General features: G+C 44.4%; 1 protein-coding gene across 1 annotated transcript in view; it reads right to left on the bottom strand.

Moving 5' to 3' along the window:
• The window catches only part of ABCC10 (ATP binding cassette subfamily C member 10), a 609,641-nt gene that overhangs the window by 72,124 nt on the left and 521,125 nt on the right, over positions 1 to 16,392 (bottom strand). Inside the window, 1 exon segment of the mRNA XM_069608805.1 lies at positions 8,223 to 8,320. Coding sequence (XP_069464906.1) covers positions 8,223 to 8,320 — 98 coding nt within the window.

The raw sequence follows: 16,392 nt of genomic DNA, 5'->3' as shown, positions 1-16,392 counted from the left end.
GTACCGTCAATGGATGCAGTAGTCCAGCTGGGTTCAGCTTTTGAGATTTGTGTTGTGCGCAGACACCACAGGTTGCAATAAATTAGGGCAATGTCTTTTCTCCAAGTTGGCCACCAATATCCCTTTTGAATTTTAGCTTGAGTCTTGGCAATTCCCGGATGTCCTTCCACTGGTGAATCGTGATAGTTAGCTATTATTTGGTCTTGTAGCTTCTTGTCCTGAATGTACAACCTCCCTTGAAAATACGTCAGATCATTTTCAATGGTGTATTGGTCCCCTCTGGACAGCCACTTCTGTCGTGTTGCTTGGTTCATCTGAGATTGGAGATCGATTTTCAAATCATCCAAACAGGTGGTTGTGGCAATTTTGTTCTGGATCCGTTCTTCCGGAATGATGGCTACAGGCTCAGATGTGGTAAAAGCTTCTTGGTCCTCACTCAAGCGTGACAGAGCGTCTGCTTTCCCATTGCGTACTCCGGGTCTGTAGGTGATGATAAAATCGTATTCCGCAAAGAAGAGAGCCCAACGAAGTTGACGAGAGGATTGGGCCTTGGCGGTCTTCAAGTATTGCAGATTGCAGTTATCCATGATGACAGTGACTGTATGTCTTACTCCCAGAAGATAGTGTCTCCATGTGTTTAAGGCTCCCTTAATCGCTAGTAGTTCTTTGTCCGTGATCGCATAGTTCAACTCCGGTGCAGAAAACCTACGGTACCAGAACGCTATGGGATGTAATTGTCCAGTGTCGGCGTCTCTTTGTGATAATACAGCAGCCATGGCTACGTTGGAGGCATCTGTCTCGGCCATGTATGGCAGATCTGGTCAAGGGTGTCGGAGAACTGGTGCTGTGATGAAAGCAAGTTTCAATTCCTGAAAGGCTTTCTCTGCTTCTGGAGACCAAAGGAATATCTTGTTTTTTCTCAGCAGGGAGGTAATTGGATGAACTATCTGCAAAAACCTAGGAATAAACCGACGATAGAATTTGGCGAATCCGAGTAGACTTTGTACTCCCTTTTTGGATGTCGGCGATGGCCACTGAAGGATAGCATCCACCTTGCGTGTGTCCATGTGTACGCCTCATGGTGTGAGCATAAAACCCAAGAATTCAACTTCTGTTACGTGGAAGAAACACTTTTCTAACTTGGCAAACAGCCGATGCTGTCAAAGTTTTTCCAGTACTGCTCTTACATGGCGGACGTGATCCTCCTTGGAAGCTGAATAAATGAGAATGCCATCTATGTAGACAAGTGCGCAAACGTCCAATAATTCTCGAAGCACATCGTTCATAAAAAATTGGAATGGCGCCGGGGCATTGCATAGCCCAAAAGGCATAACCTGGTATTCGAAAAGACCATACTTGGTACGGAATGCCATCTTCCACTCATCCCCTTGTTTAACTCTTACAAGGTGATAGGCTCCTCATAGATCCAGTTTTCTGTACATTTGGGCATTCTTTACCTGATCCAGAAGCTCCTGAACAAGTGGCAGTGGGTATCTGGTTTTTACCGTGATCTGGTTAAACGCAATATAGCCAATACAGGTTCTTTAATCGCCCTCTTTTTTAGGTACGAAAAAGAGCGCCGAAGAGGCAGGGGACTTAGACGGGCGGATGAAGCCGTTGGCTAGATACTGATCCAAGTAAGTTTTTAGATGATGGTTTTCCTGCTCCGTTAGGGCATAAATTCAACTGCAGGGGATTTGGGCTCTGGGCACCGGGTCAATTTGGCAATCGTAAGGCCTGTGTGGAGGTAGAGTGTTCGCTTGCTCTTTCTGAAAAACATCCTGGTAATCCAGATATTCTGGTGGTAAGGAACCAGTGAGCCCCAGAATAGTTTTTGTCTTGGGGTTCAGGTTGCTCACATCCTTGTTGTAGCAAGCGTTAGCACACTCTTGAGGAAAGGTCAGAACGCGTTTTCTCCAGTCGATCCTAGGGTTGTGGGATTCCAGCCAAGGCATTCCTAATATCATCTGGAACTAAGGAGCACTGATGAGATCGAAGGAGATGTCTTCTTGATGACCAACCTGAGACGTTTGTTTGTGCATCAGGGCGCAGGAAAATAAGGATACTTTCAACTTAGTTACATGGGTACATCGAGTGCATAGGCAACATTAGGTACATGAGATACATAGTGATAAATACAATATAAATTAGATGAATAGTTGGGTTCAAAAGTGATCACAGTACAACATAGACAGGGTGTCCAGAAGGGACTAACATAGTGGACAATCGATGAGCAAAAGGATGTACGGTGATGGAGAGTATACATGGTCGGAGGAGTGTTTATCCGGATGGTTATTTATCATTTTCTTTCAGCCAATTAGTTAAATTCTGTCTGAATTTGGAAAGGGATTGGTGTTCTCTGATACCGGGCGGTAGGGAGTTCTCTAATTGCGCAGCTTTAACTGGGAAGCTGTGTCCCCCAATAGTGGAGAGTTTGAAGCATGGTACTTGGAGACAGTTGGAGTTGGCTATTCTAGTCGGTCTGAGAGAGGTTTTTCTGCAGACTTTTTCAGTAAGGTTCGGCGGGGCTCTATTATTAAGGCACTTGTATGTGAGGGTGGCGATTTTAAGTTGGATTTTATCCGAGGTAGATAGCCATTTATGTTTTCGTCTAGTAGAGGAGATATGTTCATTTCTATTCATCTTGAGTGCTGCTCTCAAGTCATTATTCTGGAGAACCTGTATTTTGTGGGTGATCTGTTTGTTCGCACCTATGTAGAGCGTGTTACAGTAATCCAATTTGGAAAGTATAAGGGCTCTAGTGAGAATAAGGCAGCTGTCAGTAGAGAGGAATTGTTTACTAGCCCTGATTAATTTGCACGTATGTGCGGTAGCAGAGCTAGGGAGTTGACTTGTTTGGTGAAGTTCAAGGTAGCGTCTAGGTAGAAGCCTAGAGTCTTCACTTCCTTTGCTACTTTTATGTTGTTGCCATCAATAGTGAAGTTGGCGTATTCTGAGCTGAGTTTGGATAAGAGGGAGGGGCTGCCTAGCATAAGGAGCTCAGTTTTGTCGCAAGTCATAAGCATGACTTTTTCGGTATGCTGCGTCACTGGCCCGGATGATAACTGAGAACCATCCACTGCTGTGATGTTTTCCGATTTCAGCTTCTGTTGGAGAGGAAGGCCCATTCGTGCAGCCAGATCTTGATCAATATAATTTCCCACAGCTCCGCTATCAATATATGCCTCCAAGGCATGTACCTTTGACGGCTGTTTATGGTTGACCAAAAGTACCGGGATGACTAGATGTGAGGTCTGTACGGATTCATTCTTTTCGCTCGACAAGTGGACCCCTACGTTTGTCGGGCATTGGAGTTTCCCGAATCCTGTTCCTTATCCTCGTCACCATTGTCCGTTGCTCTGACTAATTTCTTGGGTGGTTTCACTGGGCATTCTCAGAGGAAACGTCCTGCTCTCCCGCAGTATAAGCAGAGCTGCTGTTGCCTCCTTTTCTCCCTTTCAGCCTTGTGCAATCCATCTTTCGATTTTGCAATCTGTGATCGAGCTGCACAGTCAAGTTGATGTATTCCGAACATGCCTCGGGGGATTGACCACTTGGGATAGAACATCCTTAAGTTCCCCACGTAACCCTCGATAAAAGAGCGTAGTCCTTTTTTCTCCTGGCCAGTTTGTTTGTGCTACAAGACGATTAAAAGGGGCGATGTAGGTCAATAGGTCTGGGTTTCCCTGTCTAAGTGACAGTAATTTGTTGTCCAAAGCTTGTCCTTGAGTATGTCTTGCGAACAATTTTTCCATTTCCCGCCGACATTCCCCAAAGTCTCGAAGTAGTGGATAATCCTGGTTTATTAATGGTATCGACCAGTCTTCTGCACTACCTCCTAAATTTGAGAGTACAAATGCAATTCTGGCTTGATCATTAGGAAAAGCCCCAGGCTGGCACAAAAAATGGAGGCGACATTGGTTCATGAATATAGCGTACTTGTTAGGCTCGCCGGTAAAGCGTTCGGGTGGGGCCAATGGCACTGAACCAGAGAGAACCACTTGAACGGGTGATTATGGCTGCGGCAAGTCCTGGTAGTGGGACCACGCCCGCGTGGGACTGAAGCATTTATCTTGCCAAATCGTCAGTTTGTTCTCGAGTTACAATAAGATCCCTCCTTAAAGCATTGGTTTCGTGTCTGGAGGCATGAATTTCAGCCCGCAATTCCCCCAGTAGTTGGGCCAACTGGTCTGTTTCCGAGGTTTCCATAACGCCCAGGCAGAGATTCGTAGCGGCTTTGCGTTCTGTTACGCTCACCTGGTCTCCGTGGGGATGTTGGGGCACGTTGCAGCCCTCCCTGGAAGTGAATTCCCCTTGTCAGGTTTCTTCCCCTGCTCTTGTGCTGTGGACTGCGCTGGTTGTTGGCACTGCCCCTGCGAGGATATGGGAGATCTCTCACCTGTTGATTGATGATGGTGAGCCTTCCGTCCTGCTTCTAACAGCAGGGGCGCGTTGAATGGACAGAATTCCTTCACTGATCCATGTGCGTGGCAGCCCAGGCCGGCTGTGGCTGAACTACTCCTAAAGTTAAGTGTCTTTTGGCTTTTAAAATATTGTAGTATTGATTCTTGATTATTGTCCGTATCCTTTTAATAATGTCTTTCCTCTGCTTTCTCCCAATAGGTGATATGCGGCCCAGCGGTAGTTGCGGTGCAAGAAGCAAGGCCAAATGGGAAGAGAATGGAGTCCACGATGTTCCAACAGATGGTGAGTGTTGGTTTTAGGTCAAGCGCGACGATTTGTCTAAGTGTGACCTTAAATGTAATGTCTTAGCGGTTTCTAACTTTGTCTTTTTTCCCTTGCAGGCACCGTCTGTCACAACGTCGGGCTGGAGCGCTGCTATCCGGAGGTCTGGAGATGGAAGATGAATGCCAGAGTCCACAATGATGCATGCCGAAGGAAGCGGATTGCAAGGTAAGTGCTGCGGCTGGTAGCTGGGGACAAGGTAAGGTGCGCTCCGGCGAGTAGCTGAAGACAGGTAACATGCGCTCAGGCTGGTAGCTGGAAACAGGTAAGATGCGCTCTGGTGAGTAGCTGAAGACAGGTAAGGTGCACTCTGGCTGGTAGCTGGAAGCAGGTAATATGCGCTTAGGCGGCGGTGAGCGTTACGCTACAAAAGCAGAATTACGCAAAGCGCGTGCTGGGAGGCAAAGCAGGCTTGTATAGCCTGCTCTGGCCCTGCCCATAGTCACGACTCATCGGCCCCACCCTGTCACTCCTAAAAGGATGCTTACACGTGCATTCTGCCTCTCCCCAGCAGCCACGCCTGACCCAAAGCACATGGGGGCCCCTCCAGGGGAAAGCAAGTACCTGCACCAAATAAAATGTGCTAGTGCACATTTATTTATGAGCCTGGCCTGAGTCCAGCTGGGCTCTCCAAGTCGTATTGTCCTCAAGGGACAATAAAAGGTTGTGTTGCCCCTTGATCTCGAGCCTTGATGGTGCGGGTCTGGGGTTCTGGGCCCATGGCCATGACAACCACCCTGTAATAGCTGGGACTGCTTCCATCATACCACCCTCTAATAGCTGGCACTGCTTCCATTATACCACTTTCTAATAGCTGGGACTGCTTTCATCATACCACCCTTTAATAGCTGAGACCGCATTCATCATATCACTGAACAGTAGCTGAAACTATGCCCAGAACACCACGATCATCCAACAGAAGACACACAAGAAGAAAACACAACGATGGAAGTCTGTCTACAAGAACTCTATCAATGGATGGACACAAACAGCCTGAAACTCAAAACAGGCAAAACCGAAATAATGGTTGTACCCAAAACCCAGGAAAACAACCACTAGATTCCATGGCCCACAGAACTAGGAACTGTCCCGACTTCATCGACAACAGTCAAAAATCTTGGAGTCCTGATGGACAACGAACTAACACTAGAACCACAAGTAAACACAATAATCAAGAAATGTTTCTTCCTCCTACACACAGTAAAAAGGATCATACCTTTCCTCTCCTATACCCTTTAAACACTTACCATCATCATGTCCAGAATAGACTACGCCAACAGCCTATAACTCCTGCTCAGACTACTACGAAGGGACCACATCACCCCAGTGCTAGAAATGCTACATTGGCTACCCGTCAAACAACGAATAAGATTCAAAACACTATACATAAAACACAGAGCAATCCACGGCCAAGGAGCAGAATTCCTACAAAAGAAAATAACCATCTACCAACAAGCAAGAACACTCAGATAAAGCAATGACATTCGCCTAGAACCGAAACAATACAAAAAAAAAAAAAACTTGGGGTGTCATCTTTCATCCACCTGGCAGCAAAAACTTGGAACTTCCTCGCAAAAGACATACACAATACAAATGATCACCTGAAATCCAGAAAACTACTTAACTTGGCTCTTCACCTCAAAATCGGAAGGGAAAGACTAGGAAAAACAAATACTACACTGGAAATAGAGACCACAACTCAACAAGCATACATGGCAGGAGCAAGTAGGGAGAGAGCCCAAAAGAACCACCCCCTCAATACCCCACGCTAGTCATTACCCCAGAATCGAGAACCCCAGCTACAGGCAGGGGAGCATTAGCCAATAACAGGTTTACCCGCCAGGAGGCGTAGTGCACCCGGTCCTCGGTGGGTGGGGAATCACACACAAGAAAGCCGGGGAGACCGCCAAAACCCCCAATCCATAGCCATCTCCAGCGCAGGGGTGGGGGAAGACCAGCACAACCTCATGCCCACTAGGCAATCACAGGGAGTATCAACCAATAACGGGCACCCTTAGTAAACCCGGTGCTTGGTGGACAAGGAATCGTGGACAAGATACCCAGGGAGACAACCAAACCCCCAATCCCTAGCCATCTCCAGCCTGGGGACGGGGGGGGGGGGAAGACCCACACAACCTCATGTGCCCAAAGAACAAGACAAATAGAGAGAAAGCCTCCACATAGCGCAATAGCAGGCAAACAAACTGTTACAAATCACCAAACATACGGCACAGACGGACACAATGAGCACAGAAATCGAAAGCAACAAGGTAAGAATAAGTCCTACTAACCCAACCCTAAAACCGCAAGCTCTGTATACATTTCTCAAATGCAAAACAAAGACAACCACGTCCCTGCAAAGCAATCCGCACACACTGCACCACAATGCAATGACAAAACAAACCACATATAGCCCTGCACAACAGCACATGGGAATCTATTGAGCCGCAAATCACACCCAAGCTCAGCGAACGATGCAAACCGATCTGAAGCTGTCCACAGGACATCACAACTCTCGCTCTACCAATTCCCGCTATACCCTACACTCCTCCCCTCTTCCCTCCCCACACTCTTACCTTTCGGATCCACCAGAGCGCCCGCGGATAGTGCGTGGTATAAATGATCTTTAACATAAACACTTGTTTCACTCACTTACACTGAGGCTGCTGCTCGTCACCATCCAGTGCCGTAGATGTTCTCTGATAAGCCCCTATTGTCTTGCAGCATATACAGCAACAAGTGGTCATAGGCTACAAGCACTAATATCTCAGCCTAGCTAACGGACGATTTCCTTATCTCCATTATTTCTGATAGACAAATGTTTGTTTCTCTTGCGTCTTCGCCAAATGAAACGTGTTCCATTTTCTTACTGCGCTGGATGAAGATGGAGCCACAAGCTCAAGCAGCCATCTTCCTGGGTGTCAGCCACGCCTACCTCCCCAACCCACCTCCATAACACAAACCTTGGACTTATCCACAATGAATAGATCACCAACAATGATTGCTTGGCCTACTAGCAAAGACATTCTAAAACTCCAGTAGAGTGCAGCTTTCACCGGTTTAAATGGCTTGAAACTAATTAATAAATACGATAAGTAGGGATGGAGTGTTACGACTATAGGCACTGTAGACAGTGACGGTGGAAGAGGAAGAAATAGAGAAGTTCTCATTTTTGGACATGGCCCTTGCAGGAGCTCAGGAAAGAAAACTAAATCAGGGATTTTGGACCTTAGTCTTCTGACAAACTAAACACAATCATAAAGGAAAGCTGTGAGCTCTTGGACTATCCCTTAGAAGCAGCTGTGCTGTGCATCCGATCATGCAAGCACCCCGGAGGGCCAGGGATGGGCTGTGTGTTGGAGGACCGGGCTTCACATGTACTTGGGGTCCCAATGCTTATTTTTCCACTTTGCTCTGCATAACTCACTTGTTCCGGTTGCCTGCCTACAGGGGAGCACATCCCACATGCACGTTACCTTGGCCTGGGTGAGAAGGGCTCGTGCCAAGCACACCAGCTGCCTCTGGCCCATCGACAGACTCTTCCCTCTCTCGCCAACCTCAGCGTCCAACCCACCTGAAAGGGAAACAGGATACAAGAGAGTGAGACTGAACCACTGCATTCAATGACAAACATGCATGCTACAGCGGCAGTGGAGCAAGAGATTGGCACAACTGACTTTTTCAAAATGGAAGAGGACTGTCAACGCCAGACCTCCATTTGGTTGCTCATCCTCCCTTTCTTATCCCATGTGGAGGAATGTCTGGGGTTACTGACGAGTTGTTTCCATAATTTAGCAGCTTGAACTGTGAATAAACCTCCCCCTCCTTTAGAAACCAGGTTCAACGTAGAGGTGGGGGCAACAATTGGTCCCTGCTTCTAAGGGCACGAGATGGAACATAGACGAATGTGCAAATTACATACCGTGGTGCGAAAGTGGTCAACTTTCACAGGCAAGAAATGCATCATTATCCTACCCTATGTTAACACATTGATTTGGGATGTGATAATCAGGCGCAGGGAGGTAGGCACAGAGCACATTAGCCTAGTCTAGGCTTGTGTTGACAGCAGGAATTATGATTAGGGCCACTGGATAGTGTCAAGTAAGGGTAAGACCTTCCCCCTAGCCTATTGAGGCGGTAATAGCAGCTGCCGACCAGTGCAACAATCTGCAGTGTCACGCTCATGTGATCATCAAATAAGACACCCACGCTTTAACTTCTGGACTTAAAGGAAGAGAATCCACCTCCTCATAACTACATTATCAAGCAGGGAGTCAGAACATTACTTTAAGTGGCATCCTAAATGCATCCTGACACTCACTTCATCTACAAAACAATACACCCCTTCACTGAGCCAGAAGACTACAGTGAAAAAACTCCTACTACCCATTCAGCAGCATGGCCTTCCCAAATCAAAGCAGATATACCCCCTTAATCTGCATGGGAAACACTCTTTGAAATTTCCCAGCCTTAAACCATTTTTCTGCAAACAAGATAGTAAATCTGAGGGAGTGGTAAACCAGCTCGTCTCCAAGTAAACTCTCCAAACTCAAATTTCCAAGATGGCGACCAGCCCTATTAATGTCCTCTCCCAGAGCTATGAATTGGAAAACCTTACATCCACCCAGCCCACGGCAGTGAATCACCTGACTGCCCAGCCAATCAGGAGCAGATACCTGAACGTATGAGAATAAAAGAGCATCTGGTTACGCAAGGGGAGGCAGGAATGCCGTTCACATCAGTGGAAACAGAGCCCAGTGAAGGTTCAGGAGAGCAGAGAGGACCAAGGGTGGCGAGGGCCATGGAGAGACTGAGGAGAGCAGGGCACCATACCCCTCAGATGGTGAGAATGGCACTGTATCCAGAGGCATGCCCAGGAAGGCTGTCGGACCCTGGTAGATAGGCACAGAGGGTGAATCAGACCACCAGAAATAAAGCAAGGAGCCTGCTGGCGTCTATAAGCAAGAGCCAGCAACTGCTGACGAGAGAGGGGTGGTGGAAGGTGCCCAGAGTCTGTAAGAGAACTTCCTCCTGTGGGCTCCACTTGAGAAGGAGAATCTGAGCCTGTTGTGGCATCCATTGGTAAAACAGAATCTGAGCTTGTTTGAGCACCACTTGGGATGGAAAATTGGAGCAGCCCCTTTGGTCTCCACTCAAGGAGGAGAATCTGGCCCTTTTGACGGCTCCACTTGAGAAGGAGAATCTGAGAAGCCCCTTTGGTCTTGAGAAAGAGAATCTGAGCCTGTTGAGGTCTCTGCATGAGAACAAGAAGAGGTGCCTGTAATATATTACCAAAAGTAAAAATGTCAGCCTTTTTGTTAAAACATGTGAATACGCGTGTAAAAAGAAAACAATTCCAAATTTGCATTTAACAACAATCTTAGAAACCATTTTAGAAATCTCCCATGGATAATATTAAGATTTAAAAAATAAATTGTCTACCAAAGTCAGTACAAATCTATAAGACTATCTACAAGAGGCATATTTTACTGGGTGGTATGAAGCGGATAGCAGCTAGGGACCATTTGAAGGCTTTATGTGTAAAAATGCATCGCCAGACCCAGTCCATATGGCCCATTCTAAATAGCTTCAAAAGATGCGAGAACCGAGTTTTGCGTGTCAGTGACAATTCAGGGCAGATTGCCAATAGATGGTAAAGGGTTTCTGTAACGTTCTCCTTTTTGCAGAATCACCAGTATCTGTAACTTCGCTCTATTCCCCCCCCCGGCATCCAATAATTCACTTGTTGGAAGCAAATTCAAGCGTAAGCACTGGGATCGCCAGTATTGCCGCAGACATCTCCTCAGGTAATATGGTAAAGTATTATAGTGTCTGATGTCTAATAACAAGTTTGTATATAGGTGGCCCTTCCTAACGTGGTCAATTGTAGCAATCCAGTTGGCGTCCCAAAACCTCTTTTTTACTTTCCGTGGGTACATTACTAAGTAATCCACTGAAGAGTCGATGGCAGTTAAAATGTCAAGGCACTGACCGAACCAATCAATAAGACCATCCGGGGAGTTTGAGTCTAGCCCACACTTTAACAGGTTCCAAATCGAACCCTCTTCTGCCATACAAATCTTTTGTAGGAAGTTAAGATGTTTCCATTTGGCTATCGCTTCCAATGACACCAGACTCAATTCATACCTTAGGACAGAGAATGGAACATTATCTGGCAATCCCAGCACTGTTCTCCAAAAGGCTCCCTCAAGCTTACACCATTGTCCTTTAAGAGCAAAGATTGAAACCTCGGCAACCATAAGTCATCACTGGGACCACCTTTTTACAATAAAACTCTTGTACGGGGATTATTGAGAAGTGTCCGGATTTCTTGTTAACACAGCTTTCCTGAGCGGCCAAGGCCTTGGTCTTTTGTTTTTTTCCCCCCATTAGCCGTCGCGCACCATTTTCTCTCGAGAAAATTGAGAAACCCAGGTACACAAAGCTGTCCACTTTCTCTAGAGAGGTTCCCCCTATGGACCACCTACCTTTCCCTGGCCCTTATGCCAAGGTAAGATTTTTGATTTTGGGACATTTATTGTTAACATGTTCTTATCAACAAAGGACTCCAAAGCTTTCAACTGACACTGTAACCCCACTGGGTAAAATCCATTAGGATAAGATTGTAAGTGTACAAAACATAGTTGAACTTTCTATCATTCAATTGGGAGGGAAGAAATGTACATCAGTTAAAGCATCTCCCAGGTCATAGAGGAAAAGGAGGAATAAAATAGGGGCCAGTAAGCAACCCTGTTTCAGTCCTCTTGCTGTGCTAATTGGGGAGGTTAGATTCCCTTCTCTGTCCATACAGGCACACACTGGTGTTCGTATGTAAGGCCATCAGGATTGCCAGTAAGGCAGTTGGGCATCCCCATTTGTCCAATTTAGACCATAGCAGGTACCTCTGGACAGCATTGAAGGCCGTAGAAAAATCTATGAAAGCTATGTATAATGGCCTATCTCTTTTCCTTGCCCCCTTCTTTAGCAGTTCTAGCAAAAAGCCATTCATCTCGGCCCCCAATCCCCAACAGTAACCTGTTTGGAAAATATCAATTTTTCCCTTTTCCTTGGCCCATTTTCTTAGGTCTCGTAATACCAGGCCTGTGTAGATCTTAAAACAAAAAGATGTGGATTATCGCATTCGAGGTCTGTGCGCTAGTATTCACTGTTGGTGTTAATACTGGAGAAATTGAAGTGTGAGCTGCACTACCACCTACGCCAGCCAGTCCACCCTGGCTGGTACCAGAAAATATGTACAAGAGGGGAGTTGAGGTGGAGATGCGCTAAACACCATATAAATAAGGAGCACTAATTATAAAATTGATGCTTTAATTGTTGTAGAAACAGCCGACACGTGTTTCGACACGCAGGTCGTTTTCAAGGCTGAGTAGTCACATGCAACATTTGATTTATCATATTATTCATGACAGAAAAGAGGATACAAAAGATTGTAACAATCACATTGAATTTGAAAAAAGTAAATACAGACCATATCACATAAAGTTAAAAAATAGTAGTGACATATAGCAAAAAAGATAGTGACATATAGCAAATATCATAATATTATATGAATAAGAATCATTGGCATACCGTAAACCATGGTTGGAGGGTGGAGTAAACAGAAGCAAACGGTAGTTGAAAATAATGAAACAAAAACAGAAAATATACAGTAAGAAACATGCTTAAACATTTGAGGAATACATCCTTCCTTAAATGGAAGAACAAAAGAAACACATAAAAAGGGGATTTCCTTGACCTATGCGCTACAATACCGGAGCCCCCAATCAAGCATGGTGTGCACACTTCACCCATGCAAATAATGAAATTGTGAACTAATCGGCACCAAAAGTTAAAGGACACACGTTGAGTAGAAACCAATAGCTAATGCAAAAGATACAAGATCAAAGTAATAAATTGAGCTTACCACAAGAACACAGAGTATATCGGAGAAATCAATAAATGGGAAATCCCTGTGTAGAACAAGCATGAATGTCAGTTGGACAACTCAAAACAAAGGATTGCTGATAATTGTAAGAAAATACAAGATATAACCCAAAATATTCGAGTCTACATACCACAAGAAGCAGAGCGTTATAAGTATTACGCTGGTGTCAAGTCCAAGCCGTGATGGCCGTAACCAATATATAACCTGAAAACCAATCAATAGAATATCTAAGTACTTCAGCCAGATAGTATGGAATCAAATCACTGACTATTCAGCAGCAAAAGATCAAACTCACTCGTTGGATCGAGCAGTCACAGTTACAGAGGAATTCCCCAGAGCAGTCATCTGTACCAAACATTGGAAAAAGATAAAGAAAAGGCAACCGACGTCACAGCGGTGACGTAGGTTGCGTCGCATGCATCTGGCGTCGCGTGAGTGACGTCAGATGTAAACAAACAGTTAAAGTGAAAATAAAAATAGGACTAAGCCGTCAAGTAGGGATAGTATAGAGAAAACTACTAATATGTGGCCGGTAACCAAATACTAATTAAAAAAGAGAAGGAAATAGTAGAAAAGAAGCAGCAGACGTCACAGCGGTGACGTCCGTTGCGTAGAACGCAGTTAACGTCGCCCTGATGACGTAAGTATATTCAAACAAAATAATAGTTATCTTGGACTCAAAGAGATAATTAGGATCAAATCCCTACCTATTCCAATGGTAGGGCATATCAAATATTTAAATTGAAATGGAAAAACATTTTTTATTAAAACTAAGGGTGCCAGTGCACACGAGCATGATGTAGCGGCTCCGGCAAAGTGCGTCTCCATGTCCTGTTCAAAAAACATACAATCCATTTTGATTCATTAATCAGAATTATTATAGAAATACAGACATCTCGTGGTCTGTGTTGAGACCCCGTGTGGTACAACGTAATAAGCAAATAATTTTCGCCTCCATTTGGCGCAATTTCAGCTCAAGGTTGCCACCCCTTTTCCCCTTATGAGCCTTCATCAGACCAATAAAGCGCAAGTCAGCAATGTCATCTAGCTGATGTTCCAATTGCCAATGAACGGCCAAGGGTGACTTTGGTTCAAGCATTTTAAGGCTAGACAAGTGTTCCCGGATTCGGATACGGAGTTGACGAATGGTGCTACCCACATACAATTTCTCACAGGTACAAATGATAGCATAGACCACATGAGTAGTCTTGCAATTAATAAAATCACGTATTTGAATTTGAGTTCCAAAATGGTCACTAAAGGTTTTGCATTTAGCAACAGCCCAAGGGCATTGGTTACAATTACCACATTTATGAAAACCCCCCGGTTGTTTTAACCACATAGAAGAACTTGGTTGGTTATCAAAAAATGAAGGACTCACAATACTTTTGATCGTAGGTGATCTTGTAAAGGTAAATTTGGGCTTTGGAGTCAAGAATGGTTGTAAATCTTTGTCAAGTCTTAGAATATGCCAATGCTTTGCAACCATTTTATATAGCAATGAAGAATCATTCGTGAATGGAGTGATTAGTGAGATATGTGAGGGATGCTCTTTTGACCTAGTCACATTAGTCAGGAGGTCACGTTGATGAGTTTGGGTGAATTTGGAGTAAGCCTTGTAAATAACTGAACTCTTATACCCTCGATTGAGGAAGCGTTGATTAAGGATATTGCATTCTCTTTTGTAGTCACTGGATAGAGTACAATTACGTCTGGCTCTATGAAATTCTCCCGTTGGGATGTTATCAATAATAGCACGTTGGTGATTGCTCTGTGCAGCCAAAATTGAATTTACTTCAGTAGGTTTTCTAAAAGTATTGGTAAGTACAGTGTTTCCTACAACAAAGATATGTAAATCCAAGAAGTCAATTTCACATGAGTTCAAAAGACCAATAAGGCGAATTCCAAACCTATTGGTGTTGGCATGACCTAGAAAAGTAGTGAAAGAGTCTTCAGACCCTTTCCAAATTAGAAAAATATCGTCAATGTAACGACGCCACATCACAATATTTGACACAAATTGCACTTGATTGAGGATATGCGTTTCTTCATAGAAAGACATAAAAAGGTTAGCCAAGGAGGGTGCAAACTTGGCCCCCATGGCAACCCCCCTCACCTGCAGATAGAATTGGTCATTGAAAATAAACATATTGTTCCCGAGTACAAATTGTAAGAATTGCTTCAACATAGATACATGGTCAGAATAGGATGCTGAGGTTTTCCTAAACACATAGTCAATTGTCTGTAGTGCTAAATCATGATTAATATTAGTATAGAGTGCAACTACATCAATTGTTGCCAACAGATAATCTGGTTCCCAAATAATATCTTGCAAGGACTGTAAAATGTGGGTACTATCACGTATGTAGGATGGCATTTGTATAACAAAAGGTTTAAGTGCCTCATCCAGATATTTCGAGAGGCCTTCAGTGGCCCAATTGATACCACTCATGATGGGCCGGACCTCAGGTAAGGTCTCAAAAGGTTTATGTATCTTCGGCAGAAAGTACATGGTCGGTATGGTAGGATTAGTGTTGGACAAAAAATGTTTCTCATCATCAGTAAGAAAACCTCTTTGATACCAGATGTCAATTAATTCTAGGAGACCAGTTATCACACGTTTGACAGGGTTGGAGTCAAGAGTTTCATAGCAACCAGGGGTATGCAAATGTTTGCAACCCATAGTTATGTAGTCAAAAGTATTAAGTATAACAATATTGCCCCCTTTATCGGCCTCCTTGATAACAATTGAAGGGTCTTTGGCCAAGTTTTGCAGTGCTTTCCTTTGCTTAGTAGTAAGATTACTTATTTTGTTTTTATGTGAGACAACTAGTTTGTCCAAATATGAATGGATGTCTTGTGTGAGTGCTTGGTTGAAGGTTTCAATGACATTGTCTGCAGGCAGTTGAGGTGTAAATTTAGACTTCGATTTCAATTCTTTGAGATTCAAATGCAGTGGGTTGATATTTAAATCTTGAGCAACATCACATGACTGTGAACAGACCTCGCGATCTAGGGTGACTAGGGTCTCAATTACATTTAAATCCCCAATACTGAAGGAACTCGGGGGATCAGGTATAGTTTTCGATTGATACATTTTGACTTGAGTAGCAAAAAACTTTTTTAATTTGAGTTTCCTCAAAAATTTGAATAGATCGACCTGAAAATTCACAAAATTAGTACCACTGCTGGGAGAAAAAGACAGACCGATCAGAAAGGTTGATCACCAAATCTGAATCAACTATAGTCCCAAACGTTTCTTTGAGCGCGTCAAGATCCCTGAACGAGTCATGTCCTCGTCCGAACTTCCGCTTCCGCTGCCGCTTACCCCCCCTCCTGCCCCTGGTGTGCTTGGCATGGTTGGAGTAAACACGGTTGGATGTTTGGTAAATCTGACTTGTTTGGTGTTGGCAAATCTGATATTGCCCTTTTTGTAGCGCCTGATTTCGCCCAAAAAAAGTTGTCCTTTTAAATTGGGAGTTACACCAGGCTGTGCCTCATTAGCATCTGATTCAATTGGTTCTGTTTCTGAGTCTGGATCAGAACTAGCAGGGGTAGTAGTTATTGAAGGTGGTTTAGAATGGGTGTTGATATCATCATACTTGGGTTGAAAAGTATAGACTCTATCCTGACGATAATCTTTATCGTCACGAAAATATTTACGAAATTTACGCAGCTTAATTTCGTCTTGATACTCAACT

Source organism: Ambystoma mexicanum, chromosome 4q, assembly GCF_040938575.1.
Source record: "Ambystoma mexicanum isolate Mex_15411 chromosome 4q, UKY_AmexF1_1, whole genome shotgun sequence".
In the NCBI taxonomy this organism is placed as follows: Eukaryota; Metazoa; Chordata; class Amphibia; order Caudata; family Ambystomatidae; genus Ambystoma; species Ambystoma mexicanum.
This window is presented reverse-complemented; position numbering and strand designations above follow the sequence as displayed.